The sequence below is a fragment of the Teleopsis dalmanni genome, chromosome 1, assembly GCF_002237135.1.
Source record: "Teleopsis dalmanni isolate 2A chromosome 1, ASM223713v2, whole genome shotgun sequence".
NCBI classification, from domain to species: domain Eukaryota; kingdom Metazoa; phylum Arthropoda; class Insecta; order Diptera; family Diopsidae; genus Teleopsis; species Teleopsis dalmanni.
The window spans coordinates 167,780,012-167,795,484 of NC_051846.1; the positions used below are offsets into that span (position 1 = coordinate 167,780,012).

The following is a 15,473-nucleotide window of genomic DNA, read 5'->3' on the forward strand; positions in this document are numbered from 1 at the left end:
TTTAATAATTTAATTTTAAGTTTGAGATATTTTTTACTAATTTTAAGCAAACAGTTCAATGCTCAGTTATATTTTATCAGTTCAAATGTATTTACGAGGTGCTATAATTTTGAGGAACTTTAAATGCAGAAATTACAATAATCATTGATATTTAATTAAAATTTAATATTTATTAAATCATATATGAATATTTAAATAATATTAACATATTATTAAAATAATATTAAATCATTATTAAAATAATTTTTAAAGAATATTAAATCATTATTAAAATAATATTTAAATAATATTAAATCACTATTAAAATAATATTTAAATAATGTTAAAATATTATTAAAATAATATTTGAATAATACTAAAATATTATTAAAATAATATTTAAATGATATTAAAATATTATTAAAATAATACTTAAATAATATCAAACTATTATTAAAATAATATTTAAATAATTTTAAAAAAATATTTGAACTATATGCAGACGGTATTTAAATAATGTCAAAATAATACCAAAATATTAATATTAATATATTATTAATATAAAATTCATAAAATATCAATAATTTTTTCAAATTATAAATTGCGCCTAAAAGATGCAACAAAAATAAATAAACTATTACATATTCAATGATATTCAATATATCAGTTAATGATAATATAAGAATTCAATTTAACAATATAATATAAATCGAAGAAGGCTTAAATAGTGTTCTAGTCTACAATGTAGTCCTCGCAATTTTTCTAATAGAAGGCCTTAACATATTATAAACTGACTTCCTTCAACAAAGAATCCTTATAATATAAATTTCTTATCTTCAAGATTAATGCTTATGAGGAATTATCTGTGTTTAGTTTTTTCCTTATTTATAGCACCTCAGTAGAATTAAAAATATAGACAACTTCGCCTTAAACTATTTATTTAATTTATACATAAAATAAATATAAATTCAATTATATATATAAAATAATCCATTCAATATAAACAGCACAATAAACATTTTCTACAATATACAGATCTGTAAGGAAGATTAATACTTCATAGCTTTCGAAGTTAAAAATTACATTTTAGAAGATGGAATTTGAACGATGAAGATATTTTTTAATTAAAACAAAAAATGCACTTGTTATTATAATTAAAGAATAAAAATACAGCTGCAGTTTTTATGAAGAAATAATTTGGTTAAAAATCGTCTGGAGATATAAAATGAAAAGGTAGAGATTACTTTAGAGTATATAACTGAGCAATGTTTTAAAACCTTAGACTTACGACTTTAAAGAGCCTTAACAAGCCATATGAATGGTCAGGTTTTTGTTAACTTCCAAGAGTATTAATTTGATTATATCGGAGCCATCCTACTTCAGTTGCAAAAGGTAGCTGACATTATCTGTGGGGGAACCTAACCATTTGCAATCAAAAAGAAACCACATATATTGAAAAGTCTGTTCTAACGCAAATAAAAGTCTGTTCTATACAAATATAACATATATATAACATCTATATAACATATACAAATATGTGAATGATACCGATTTTTGGGCACGCCCATTTGACAATAGAGTCAACTATTTTAAGCTAGATGGCGCATCTACTTGTTGTTGTTGGTCTTCATGTAAGAATTTGCAACTTAACTCTGATATCTAAAATATAAGCTATATTGATATATAGCTTTAGAGAAAATTACTCAATGTATTGACCCTACTGGCATGCATTACCAAGTAGGGGTGGCCGAGATATCTGCCAAATACATGATCTATTTGCATTATTGTTATTAAAAATTAATTCTTTTAATGAGTGTTTTTAATAGTGTTTTTTTAATAGTAATTAATATTAATTAAAAGTATTAATTTATTATAAATAAATTAATATTAATTAATATAATTAAACATTATTGCATTACCAAATTGGCATTTGATTTGAAAGTTGTCCGTTATTCTCAGTCGATCTGTTTTGAATATTAAGACTCAATTTATTGTTAATATTCGATCTTTTAGAATTGAACATAGAAATAAACAGAGCTCTTGATTCCTAACAGTGTAGTGTATTTTATAACAGATCTTCAAATCGACCCTAACCTCACAAAAGACACAAGACTTCAAATAAAGATCAAAATGTCTTTCTTTAAGATTAGATATATTTTTTGGAAAATGTTTATTGTGATTACCACTCATCCTTAAATTATGAACAAAATAATTCATCTTAAATGCAAATATAAAATTTATTTGCTTAAACTTTTTATATTAAACATGCCATACAACATAGTTTTAAAATACTTTAATTTAATATAAGAAAGCAACTTTTAATCTAAGTTTTTTTTATAATTTCTCATTTAATTTAATTTTAAAATATAATAAATTTTAAATTAAAAAACATGACATTGAAATGAGTGCTTAAAAAAATACAGAGAAAAGATTTATTTGACTGCCTAAAATTATAACAATTGACTTATTGGTTTACTTAAATTTTTTATTAAATAATAATAAATATTTACTTAAATTAAAATTTTAATTTTTAAATTAATGTACTTAACAAAAAAACCAAGAGAAGACTTCAGTATTGAAAATTGTTAAATTAAAAATTCATTAAAAAATTTTCACTATCATTTTAAAAATAATTTTTCGGTTAAATTTTATTTTTTTTCTACCAACATTTCACTCATTACTTTATATAACTTATATTATATATAATTATAGTAATTATTGTAAATTGTGGCTTATGTGAATAAAATATTAATAATTAAATTTATACAAAAACTTAAAATTAAAAATTAATTAATTTAAATATACATAATAAAATTTATGAATATACTTATAAGAATTTAAATAAATTAAAAATGCTCAATATAATTATTATATTAAGTATATGAGTATTAATTTTAATTAATATAATTTTTGTTTTAATTCTTTATTTTTTAAATAAAAAACATTAAATAAAAAACTTTTTTTTTGAGTTAATTTTTAAAATTATTAAAATTACATTAAATAGTTAATGACGAAAATGGTAAAAAATAATTAAGTGGTTATTAATTGAGTGGTTATTAATAATTACCTCTCAATAAAGAAATAAAAATAATTCCCAATAATAATGTAAAGTTTTTTAACTCATTTAAATAATCATTATGATTCAGTACTTAGTATATATGTGTATACTTATCTTGATTTCTTTTAACTCAGAAGGCCACAATAATATTGACGACTTCCAATCAAACTAGAAAGATAATTTATTAAATCTGGGTTTTAAAAAGAAAACAAAATCTGTTCTCACCTATATATGATAGAGAAATTTATTTAATTAAAATATATAAATAGTAACAATAATAATTAAAATACGACTGAAACTTTAAGTTTTCTTGAGTTATTGTTATTCATATATAATTCTTATATATCATTAAGAAATCCTGATGATATATATTTTCAAATCTTTAAAATATCTTTTGGTTGAAATCGCCTTAAGTTCATAAATTAAATTCGAGCCGATATTGTTATACCGTCTTGGCTTGAAATTTCACAAATATGACTAGTATAAAAAATACTTCGGTTGCTACTCTGCTGATTTAGAGGCGACAATGGACCCAATGCTTATTGTACATTGCTCAGTATGATCCAATATATTTTGAAACTTGGTGGCTTACCCTTTATTTTATTGCACTAGAAGTAACAAAAACCGTAATGAGACAAGTATATATTGATCTGGATCCGTCGCTCTGGTGTGGATCCTGCGGTGCTGGGTTTACGTATGTATACCTATACCTATAGAGACAATGTTACAAGACGATATATGGGATCTGAGCGTTAACTGTTGGAAATCTCCTAAATTAACTTTAAAAAAAATGTATACCTATTGATAAATCTAATAGTATTTTTCTGGACATCATTAAGTTTTACGAAAGTCGTATGGAATTCGCAGTGCTTGAGCAGATAGGCAGAGTTTTCACTCTGAGTTTTAGAAAGGTTGCAGATATCAGGTTTTGTTCTATAATCTATAATAGTCCGGTTTTGAAAAGTGCTAATTAAGAGGAATATATTTAGACAAAAACCTAATAATTAATTTAAGTTAGAATAGATCAAGTTTGAGATACTCACTCTCAGCATTTTTGTAATTGACTCGAATTAAGTTGTTTGGTCTATCTTAAACCTTAGGTTTTGATCCAAAACTACACAAATACTTTGTATTCAATATTTATATTTGATATTTATAATGCCTCGTTTTGACTATATCATTTTCAATGACAAATATTGTCATTTGATGTCATATTCGCATTCTTGTCATATGATGAAAACGCATTTGACACACCAGTCAATTATAACTCTCATTTAAAATGACATAGTGAAAACAAGGTATTAGTACTAATACCGTCTGACCATCTTTCCGTAGATATTCGGAAAGATATATAAATATATTAAAAATAATAAAAATGTAATTTTATTATTTTAAAAATTAAACTTTATATTATTCATGAATTTTTAATTAATTTTTTTTAAATCTTATTTTTTATATATTATTATATTACAGTTGTATTATATTGTTTTTTGTATAAACAATATATTATTAAGTCTAATTTTGAAAATGATATAAACACAAAGAACTCAATGGTGGCCAAATAATTAGAAAAATTTAAATAAATCTAAAAACCAAGCAATTAAAAAAATAAATGATTAAAAAAATAATATGTGTATAATGTTTTGTAGACACATGAATAAATAAAATCTTTTGTTTAGTTTTAAAAAAAAAAATTTTAATTATGATTTTTACATACAAGAATATTAGCAGAAAATTAAGCAATTATATTTTCATAACTACTTTTCATAAGAATTTTTTTAATAAAATTATTACTACATAAATACTGAAAGCTCCTACCCTGAATACTTTGCTCGCCAATCCAATGTCATACAATCTTAATCTGCTAAAATCTATATTATTATATAAAATAATTTTATTCTCTTTTCTTGATAATATTTTTTGTTAATAATTACATAGTGTTTCTTAGCTAAGTGACAGAAAGTCTGGAATTGACTTCTGAGTTCCCTCACCGAAAAAAATTTTATTTGTAGAGTTTAAATATTATATTACAAAAATATAATATTTTTATAATTATAATTATTTTATAAAGTTTTATATGTTATATATATTATTATTTATAACATATATATATTATTATTATATTTTTTTATATATATTATATATTAAACTCATATACTATAATTTATATTATAGCCTTATTTATTCATTGTTTTAATGTTATTATTATATTATTATTATATTTTATCTATATTTTATATATTAAACTCATATACTATAATTTATATTACAGCTTAATTTTTTTTATTATTTTAATAAAAGAGTATATATAATTTTACAAATTTATTTTTTTTACTGATGTATATTATATACAAAATAAATTTTAATATATAACATTTATTAGATCAAATATTGCTTTAAAAAAATTATTATTAACAAATTTTAATTTAAAAATTTATTATTAACAAATTTTAATTTAAAAATAACAAACTTTTTTTATATAATTATACTTCTATATATTTATTACATATTATAAATGCTCATTTTATTTTATACTCTAAACAATTTTTTATATGAAACTATTTAAAAATATTTTATGTTTTATAGCGTTTAATGCTTAAAAAAATTAAATAAAGTAATGTAAAAATCTATATAATTTAGTTTAATTATAGTAAACTATGAAACATATAATTAAAATTATACAAACACATATATAAATATATATATAATTCTATATATATATACTATATGTAATATATTTTTTAGTGTATAAGATTTTTTAAAAAATAAAAAGAAAAAAATTTTAAAAATTAAAAAAAAAAAATATGCAATTTAAGTTACATTTAATTTATTAAAAAATTTTATTTTAATATTTTTTTTTAATAATTTTTTTTTTCTGTATAATTTTTGATAATTCACCTAATGCGATTTTATATAATATTTTGCCAGCAACAAAGCGCCTTTTATGAGCTTTTTCCATAAACTAAAATATACAAAATATACAAAAATAAAATAATTTCTGTATATTATAAATGATAATTTAATATAACAAAAAGTAAAATACTTAATTAAAAAATATATGGAACTTAAATTTTGTACAAACTTTGTACAAAATGTTATTTAAAATAAAAATATGCAAGTTTTAAAATTTAATAAAATACAAGAAGATTATTACACAAAACTATACATATTTCAAAATAAATATTTTTATTTAAAAAAAAATATATATGTATACATGAAGAAAAATATGCTCGTACTTTGTAAAACTATTAAATTAATATATATATATTCGGATATATAAGTAAATGTTTTATGTAATTCAAATGTAATAAAATTACTTCAAAATTTTTATTTAACCAAAGCTCAAGATTTCAAGTATTACCGAAACATGCCATTTCAATCAAAACATTAATATATTAATTAATAATATATGAAAATGAAAATTATAATAAAATTTAATAAATAAATAAAAGTAAATAAAATAATAAATAAATATATTAAAAATTAAATGTTATTCTTTTATTTATTTAAAAAAATTAATTTATTAAAAATAACTCTTATCAAATATTGGGTATCTGAAGTCGTTATGAATAGAACTTTAAGCAATTGATGGAGTAAGGGTGGTTGAGGATCAAGTCTCTCTAAAATTTTTTAAACGGTTTCACATTCAATGTTTTCATAAAAACTTTGAATCAGTTCTTGAACCTCTTAAAACCAATCTCTATAAATAATCCTATTAATAAAAATAGTTAATGCTTAATTTTAGTCCTTGACCAATGGGTTGATTTTATAATGCTAATCCAAAATTTTTTTACATTCACTACACCAGTAAGCCATCTTTTGGTCCTCTACTTAATTAAAAGTAGTTCATTGCACCACAGCAGCGAACAAGGCACTTAAATCGTATACTAATATAGTTTTCAATTCGTACTGGGTGATTAGACCGCTGTTTTCCTAGCAAAGGTCCACGCCATCAAGGTTTTCCTTTGAGGCACCCATAATAAGAGCTAAAAACGCTCCCATATCCGTAGCGAAATGACAAGAAATCGTTAATCACAGGAACATTTCTAGTCAATCTTGAAATACAAAATAAAACCACCCACAAAATAATTTTTGTTTACATGGTTCTAACAATTGCTAAAAAATTCGTTTAAAATTATTACAGCCATGACAACAACCTTAAATTTGGTCTACATTGAAAATACACATCGTTTTCTAACACTTTCCATGCTACTGAACATGCTCTCAACACTGTTCATTTGGTCTAAGTAAATGACAAATGACATACCCACTTGTGAAATCAGCTGTTTGTCAAGCTACGTTGTAACTGAAAATGAGTTGACCGTGTTTATTGTTTGTTTAATTATTTACAACATTTTAAGTTGTTATTTCCTGCTTTCAATTGCAAAAGACAAAATTTTGCGAAATAAAAAATGTCGGAGGTGCGCATTAGGCCACGTCAAGTATTAATATTAATAGTAGTATTCTTATTTATTTTATTGCTGGTACATCGAAATGGTAAGAGAACTTGTCAAGGTCCAGCGTACCTGCAGGCCATGTACGAAGCACAAAATGACAACTCACTACCAAAAATATACGCCATAACGCCAACGTACGCACGGCCAGCACAAAAAGCCGAATTAACAAGGTCAGTGCCCCTTTAAGTATTTCTATTTTTAAATTTTTTCAACTTGCTGTGTTATTCTTTTTTTAGACTCTCACACCTGTTTATGCTCGTACCCAATCTGCATTGGATATTAATAGAAGATGCAAATGCAACTACAATGCTTGTGCGTAATTTGCTAGAACGTGCTGGTCTCACACAACGCTCCACACAATTAAATATTAAAACGCCGGAAGCATTTAAATTGCAAAACAAAGATCCCAACTGGATAAAGCCACGCGGCGTTGAACAGCGAAATTTGGCGTTGACATGGTTGCGCAGTAATGTAGATCCCGAAAAGCATAGCATCGTATTTTTCATGGACGATGATAATTCTTATAGTGTAGAATTATTTGCTGAAATGAATAAAATTGAAGCGGAACGTGTGGGTGTGTGGCCAGTTGGTCTTGTTGGTGGTTTAATGGTAGAGAAACCTTTGCTCAGTGCAGACAATACTGAAGTTATAGGTTTCAATGCTGCTTGGCGACCAGAAAGACCTTTTCCAGTTGATATGGCGGCATTTGCAATAAGTACTGATCTTTTTTTTAAATATCCACAAGCGCTTTTCTCATACGAAGTGCAACGTGGCTATCAAGAAAGTGAAATTCTGAGGCATCTCACAACGCGCAAACAACTGCAGCCATTGGCAAATAAATGCCGAGATGTGTTGGTGTGGCATACACGCACAGAGAAGACGAAATTAAATTCGGAGGAAGCACTTAGGAAAGAAGGCAAACGTTCTGATGATGATATGGAGGTGTAGTGAAATGAAGTATGACATTGTGTTCAGATAGGAAAGCGGAGAAGGAAGATTTTCTTTAGCAAATTCTTTTGAGATTTTTTTTGGAAATTATTTTATTTTATTGCTACTCAAAAAACGCAAAAAAAAATGATATTTTAAGCTTTTAACTTATGCTTTGTTTTTAAACGAATTTTATTAATTATTGGCTTATACATGACAAGTGACCTAAGGTCGATTTAATTTGATTTAAACGGATTTAAAATTTTATTTTTAAAAATTAATTTTTAACGCAAAAAATTTACTTAAAATACTTTTTTTAAAATGCTATGTAAATAAATTTTGTATAATACTCTTTAATTTAAAAAATTTTGTTATATTAATTTAGATTAAAAATTAAAATTTAAGATACAATTTATTTGAGATACAATCAATTAAGATACAATTGAAAAGTGAAGTATATTTCACATCTCAGTACTTCTCACGTGAAGGCAACATCACTAAATCTGCAATTGTGACATGCAAGGGTGAGGAAAGTATAAATACAACACCACGTGACACATCCTCCGGTTGTAGTATATCATCAGCAGTGGGCAATGCGCGCAGTGTTTTATCATCAAAAGCTGTAGCACCAAAATTAGTTTGCGTTAAACCAGGACTAATTGTCTACAAAAAGGCATAAATAAAAAATAAGATCATTACATTAGTTACTTCCAGTTATCGTCAAGCTCTACTCAACTTACACACAAACGCATCAATTTATGTTCATAGAGTTCTCGTCTCAACACATCATTTGCTGCTAGTAGTGCATGTTTCGTAACAGGATAAATATTTAAACCACAATCTGGTATATGTAAAGGTATTTGATGTCCAAGTAAACTATTGACATTAATAATGTTACATTCCTCTCCAGCATTCATGGCAATTTTCATTAGACGATAAGCAGCTTTAGTGCAAAATATAGTACCATTAAGATTTACATCCACATTACGTTTCAATAATTCCTCATTGCCTTCATCTAAGAGTTTTGAATGCTCTGACATACCAGCATTATTTATTAATACATGAACTTTTTTAAAACGTTCCTCAATCCAAGCAAATGCTGCCTGTATAGAACTTAATGAACCTAAATCACATTCGTGTGGATAAAAGTTTTCACGTTTCGTTTCTTCCAGTTCCAAACGTAATTTTTCCATTTGTGGGACACGTCTAGCTAAACCTACTACAAACATATCAGCATCTATGAGATCTTTGGTTACACACCAACCTATGCCGGAACTGGCACCAGTTACAACTGCTATTTTGCCACGCCAACGTTGCATGTTAGATATTATAATTAGTTACTAATTATTTTTTTTAAAATTATGAACTTAATGAGAACTGTCTAACAAACCAACGTTCAGTTCACTTCGAGTGCAAATTCTTAACTGAAATGAAAATATTTTGTATATTTTAAATGAAAACAAGTTTAAGAGTTTAACCACCCATCGATCAAGATTGTGTATCTTGTACTTACGTTGCACTGATAATTAAACTTGTTCGGAAAAGAAAATAAAAGATACGGAGTTCAAAAGTGCTTAACGGGAGAATAAATTTTGTTCTTGAGCTTTTCGTTTGAGACAACCGTATCTCTTGAACATTTTTTAAACTGGAACTCCTTCTACTGGAAAGACGCATGAAGCAGCAATTCACAATGCTCAAGAGAACTTAAATTAATTATGAGAAAATTTTAAAAATTTCTTTGTCTCTCACAGCATAAAAATATAATCGCTTGAGTAATAAAAATAATTATCTTGAAGTATTAAGTGTATTTATTATTTTAATAATTATTGTTTAAATATAGACAATGTAGTGTAAATAAGGTATAGTGTAGATACAATCTAGCATACATATAATCAATTGATATTACCAATTAGTATTGCTAAATGAAAACAAGTTTGAGATATGGCTTATGATTGACTTAGGTTGAGGAGATATACTGACAAAAGCAACTGAAACCCTTAAGACACGAAAATTATTTCAGACATGAAGCCTTTTTAATTCTAAAAAGTGTATCTTACTTTTAGTAAGATTTTAGTTTTTTTTTAATAATAGAAAAAATAAATACAGAAATGTATTCCATAAATAATTATCGCATATACACATGGATAAAAATTATCTTGCTATAAAAATATTTTTTTAAATTTTTTTTTCCAACCAAAATAATAGGATAACGTTGAAATGTTGAAAATCATAATAATCATAATACAATTTGTTATTTATTGTTGTGACAACATACCCAAGACCCGTTTCTTCACCACTTTTTGTAGGTGAAACCCTTCACTGAGTGAACTTTAAAGCGACAGTAGAAGATGGGATCCAAAACCTTGTGTAAAGTTGATTATAACTCTGAAAACACACCACTGACTGGGCTACAAAGTGCTGGTATAACAACATACCCTAAAATTATTTCTTCACCATTTTTTGCAAGCTAAAACCCCCAACCTTACTAATAGCTGAATATAAAGGTAAGAATACTCCACTGACTGAACTATAGGAAACTGATATAACAACATATCCTCAAATTATTTCTTCACCATTTTCTGCAAGCTAAAACCCCCCACTGGCTGAATTATAAAGTGACTAAAGAGAATGTGGCCCAAAAACCTTACTTAGCTGATTATAAAGCTAAGAATACTCTACTGACTGGACTATTGGAAACTGATATAACAGCATATCCTAAAATCATTTCTGCACCACCTTTTCCAGGTAAAATCCTCCTCCAATGACAGAACTATAAAGTGACTATAGAGGATGGGATACGAAATCCTTACGTTAAGTTGAATATTAGGCTAAGAATACTCCACTGACTGGACTATAAGGTAACAAGACAGAATAGCATATCAAAAGCTAACGTACAGTTTCCATGTAAGGTTAAGAGTATTTGTACATATAGCAATACTTTAACTAGAGTGATATCACCATACTAGAGTGAGATATGATTAATAAAGAACAACAGAAGCAATCAACTTTGTTATATTTAAGAAAATTGTGCTCTACTAAAACGTATTTGAATCAATTCAAAATATTAAAATATTATAGGATTCACAAAAATACTATAATCAAGTGCTAGAACCCCTCATCAGATACAACTGCATTGGTTGTACCTCATAAGAAGAACATAAATTAAAAAGAAATATTAAAAAATATTTAAATCTAAAATTCTTATACCACGCATAAGAGGACTTCAAAAAAGTTTTCCTCTGTGCTATACCTATCCAAAAGAAAGCATTGGAAGGTACTTATTTCAGTAGTTCCTAAAACACGCAAAAGCAAAAGGGCACTCAGAAAACCAGACGACTATGAATTAATAAAAATTCAAGCTTTGATTTCGAACACTATTGAATTATAACAACAAAAACTTTTATTAATTTTATTTAATAAAATTTTTGACTGACCATACAGCGAGTATTGTCAAATAACCTTCACCAGTAGTCTTCAAATTAGTTCTTATATTGAATTATTCATAAATAATTTTTTGAGACCGCAAGTACCAAAAGTTGAACTCGTACCCTGCTAAATTGGAAGCTCAGAGTCAGCGTTCAATTGACCCAAAGATGTACTTGCCTTGTATGTTCGCACTTTGGAGTTTTGTTAATTTACTCTGAAAGTTAATTAACAAATTCACTTGCTTTGTTATATTAAAGGCATAATAAGAATAGAAATAAGTTATTTTATTAATTGTTTCTATAAAAATAAGTAACCCCGCTTATCTGAATATTGCTGTCATATATCAACTAAAAACTATTCTTTCTTTTCTTTTTGTTAACTTGTAATTTCTTCATTTTATTTAATTTAATTTATATTCATAGTTCAAATTTTGTTAATTTGTTATACATGTAAAATTTTTCTTTTAATTATATTTTTAGAAAAATAAAATTATATCCCATTTATAAAACACACACACACAAAATACATATTAATAATTAATATGTATACTTATAAATAAACAATTTTGTACGTAAATTTAGTTAGTGGATAGTCTCCAGACCATCGTTCTAACGACTAGCTACTTAGTTGTAATCCGCGATATCCTATCATCGATCCATCATTTTTTTCTTTACATCCCCAGTTTCGTCTTATCTGTATTGTCCAGTTAGCAAGTAGGTCACATCTAGTTTCTTAAGGCCACCATCATACAATATGTAGCATCACCGACATATGTATCTACATATGCCCAGGTTTTGTCATGGCTGGTTGTTACGAATTATATCATTTGTGGGTTTTATAAGTCAAAAATTCATCAAATTTTCATTAACATTAGATAATATGAGATGTTATCTCATACACACCTTGACATATATTTTTTTTCACCACACAAATGTTATTTATAAAACATCTTAAGAACATGCCTTCTTCTTCTTTGACTTCCTTGCGCACTTGCACAATTGAGTGTTCTTCCTGCGACAGGAGGTCGTGACTTGACAGGCCTTTTAATAAATTAATATATATAATATGAATGAATTCTACAACTTTTATATTTTGATATGCATACCTGCTTTTGGTAACGTAAACGCTGTTCCGGTGTAAGTTTACACCAACATTTAGCAGCTTTTTTAAAAATTTCTCTAGGGTCAAGACCACAATTTTTACGACGGAACGTGCGTATATAGTTCAGATACGCGTTATTAGTTATTGGTCCTGGATTAGTACATTTAGGTTTTTTTGCACCGCATGCTTTCTTCTTTTTCGGGCATGCTTTCTTCTTTTTTGGGCATGCTTTCTTCTTCTTTGGACAAGATTTTTTCTTTGGTGGACAACTTTTTTTTTTCTTTGGGCAGGCTTTCTTCTTTTTCTTAGGGCATGTCTTCTTTTTCGGTGCACATTTTTTTTTCTTTTTTGCGCATGGATTTTTTTTCGGTTGCGGACACTTCCAATGCAAAGAGAAAATATTTTATAATAGAATTGAATTTAATATAAATATAACAATAATGATTTTTAATAGGACTATAAAATTAAAACAAATTATATACCTTATATTTCTTCTTATTTTTATCGGACATACAATTCCATCTTCTGGCACCTGCCACCACAATTTGAATAGCTGACTTGCCGCATTGTTTTTTTGAATATTCTTTCAGGAAATTTAAAAATCCGTTGGAACTTACCGGTTTGGGCTTCTTCTTTGGGCATTTCTTTGGACAAGACATGTTTTTTTTTGTTTGAGCAAACTAGTCTATGTAAAAGAGCTTTCATATATTATATATCAACGTAAGGATCACACCCTTCACCTCAACTTTCCTGCAATTAAAATAAATAAAAATTAAGGCGGCTTATTTCTGTAAGAAATACTAATAGATCTAAAAATAATATAAAAAAAAATAGAACGAGAAAAATAATAATATAAGGTTTTATACAGAACTCCACCCTTACGCCATCTAATACAACAGCTAAAAAGATCAAGCTCTATATATTAAGAAATCAAACTTCAAACCACACGTCAAATTTTATTCCATAACAATATCTTTTTACGAAGACATTACACTATAATAGTTCAGTATTATTGATAAAACTTTATCACTATATTTCATTCAATCTTATTTTAGTGTCTAGAACTCCACTCACTGATTGAACTCAATAGACTAGAGCTGCAAGATTGGAGCTCTGTCATCATCATGATCTTGAGTCCATAACCATTTCAAAGGCTGCATTCCAATGCTTTCAGTATATCGTTTGAGATATTTTCATCTCAGGTATTGATAAAAGACAGTATTTTATTTTAATAAACGATCTCGAGGAACAAGTTCTGTCAGGTAATATATTTATATATTTTGTATATATATAAATATATATATAGAAAAATATATATATATTTTTTTATTATTAACACTGCTCTATAACTATATTACTACGTTACTGAACTTGTAACAAAAGATCCTGAATGCCCTTTATATATAATCTCTTTCTATTTTTCATGATTTATGTATTTGCTTCATAAATCGAATGATACACATACTATAAGGTTAATTGAAGTATAAAAGAAATAATCAAATATAATACTAATTTAATAACTTAACATATAATTTGAATAACTTTAATAATTAACTTACGTAATCTTCCCGGTAATACAATATTTCCCCAGTTAAGACAGAATATTATTAGAAGTCGCCAAGATTCTATTGATTGAACAACCGCTTCCTGAAATATTAAATTTTTATTAATTAAAAAAAAATAGTTTTTTTATTTGTTATATTTGTCATTAATTTCATTTCATTATTATTAATTAGAATTATTTAATAATTTTTTAGGTCTTGTTATATTATGCGGCCAAAGTATATATGGGCTTCCTTTGTTTAGCATAAAATGCTTCTCGAAAAATCTATAAATAAAATTCTAGTTATTGGCTTAAGAAGCCAAGCCACTAACCAAAATCCAGTAGCACTTTTACTAACCCAAATAATTATTAAAATAATTTAATTAATATATCAAAGTAATCAATAATTAAAATCAAAGTAATTAAATGTATTTAAAAGTAATTAAAGTCATAATAAAGTGGATGTTTAAGGATATGTAAAAAGATATTTACAATTCGAAATGTGAACGAGCTTAATGTCCAAAACCTCGTCAGTGATATATGCCAATTGGAACACCAAAGCAATATACACTATTGGAACCAAAGCGATATACACTATGCCAACAGTTTTCTAAAATAATTTTGAGATCATTTATAATTGCTCAAAAGTTGTTAACTGAACAATTTGCAAAGATACTTACATACAATCGAGTTTGAAAAAATATATGAGCTCTAGTTACTAATTTGTTCTCCAATCTCCCAGGACCATTCTATTCGATAATAAAGAAGATAACTAATTTAATTTTTTATTTATGATATATAATTAAATAACTATATTAAATAATTTGCAATGATACTTACCGTCGAGGTTGAGAAAGAATATGAGCTCTAGTTACTAATTTGTTCTCTAATCTCCCAGGACCATTCTCTTCGGTAATAAAGAAGATAACTTATTTAATTTTTTATTTATGATATATATTTAAATAAATATATTAAATAAATT

At 26.0% G+C, this 15,473-nt stretch overlaps 3 protein-coding genes across 3 annotated transcripts; 1 reads left to right on the top strand and 2 right to left on the bottom strand.

The window, feature by feature from the left end:
- Positions 1-7,317: 7,317 nt before the first annotated feature.
- LOC119670011 (galactosylgalactosylxylosylprotein 3-beta-glucuronosyltransferase I) lies at positions 7,318-8,457 on the top strand. The gene is made up of 2 exons (XM_038080094.1): positions 7,318-7,664; positions 7,731-8,457. The coding sequence occupies exons 1-2, from the start codon at positions 7,450-7,452 to the stop codon at positions 8,440-8,442; spliced, it is 927 nt and encodes a 308-aa protein (XP_037936022.1). The 5' UTR covers positions 7,318-7,449; the 3' UTR covers positions 8,443-8,457.
- A 417-nt stretch (positions 8,458-8,874) lies between these two features.
- LOC119670012 (farnesol dehydrogenase-like) lies at positions 8,875-10,149 on the bottom strand. The gene is made up of 2 exons (XM_038080095.1): positions 9,162-10,149; positions 8,875-9,084 (listed from the first exon to the last, which is right to left on the bottom strand). Exons 1-2 carry the CDS (start codon positions 9,738-9,740, stop codon positions 8,890-8,892), a joined length of 774 nt encoding a protein of 257 aa, XP_037936023.1. The 5' UTR covers positions 9,741-10,149; the 3' UTR covers positions 8,875-8,889.
- Positions 10,150-12,347: 2,198 nt separating this feature from the next.
- Positions 12,348-14,520, bottom strand: LOC119670018 (protamine-like). Its single transcript, XM_038080102.1, has 5 exons — positions 14,508-14,520; positions 13,673-13,698; positions 13,431-13,615; positions 12,953-13,327; positions 12,348-12,887 (listed from the first exon to the last, which is right to left on the bottom strand). The coding sequence occupies exons 3-5, from the start codon at positions 13,605-13,607 to the stop codon at positions 12,798-12,800; spliced, it is 642 nt and encodes a 213-aa protein (XP_037936030.1). The 5' UTR covers positions 13,608-13,615; positions 13,673-13,698; positions 14,508-14,520; the 3' UTR covers positions 12,348-12,797.
- Between the last annotated feature and the right edge of the window lie 953 nt (positions 14,521-15,473).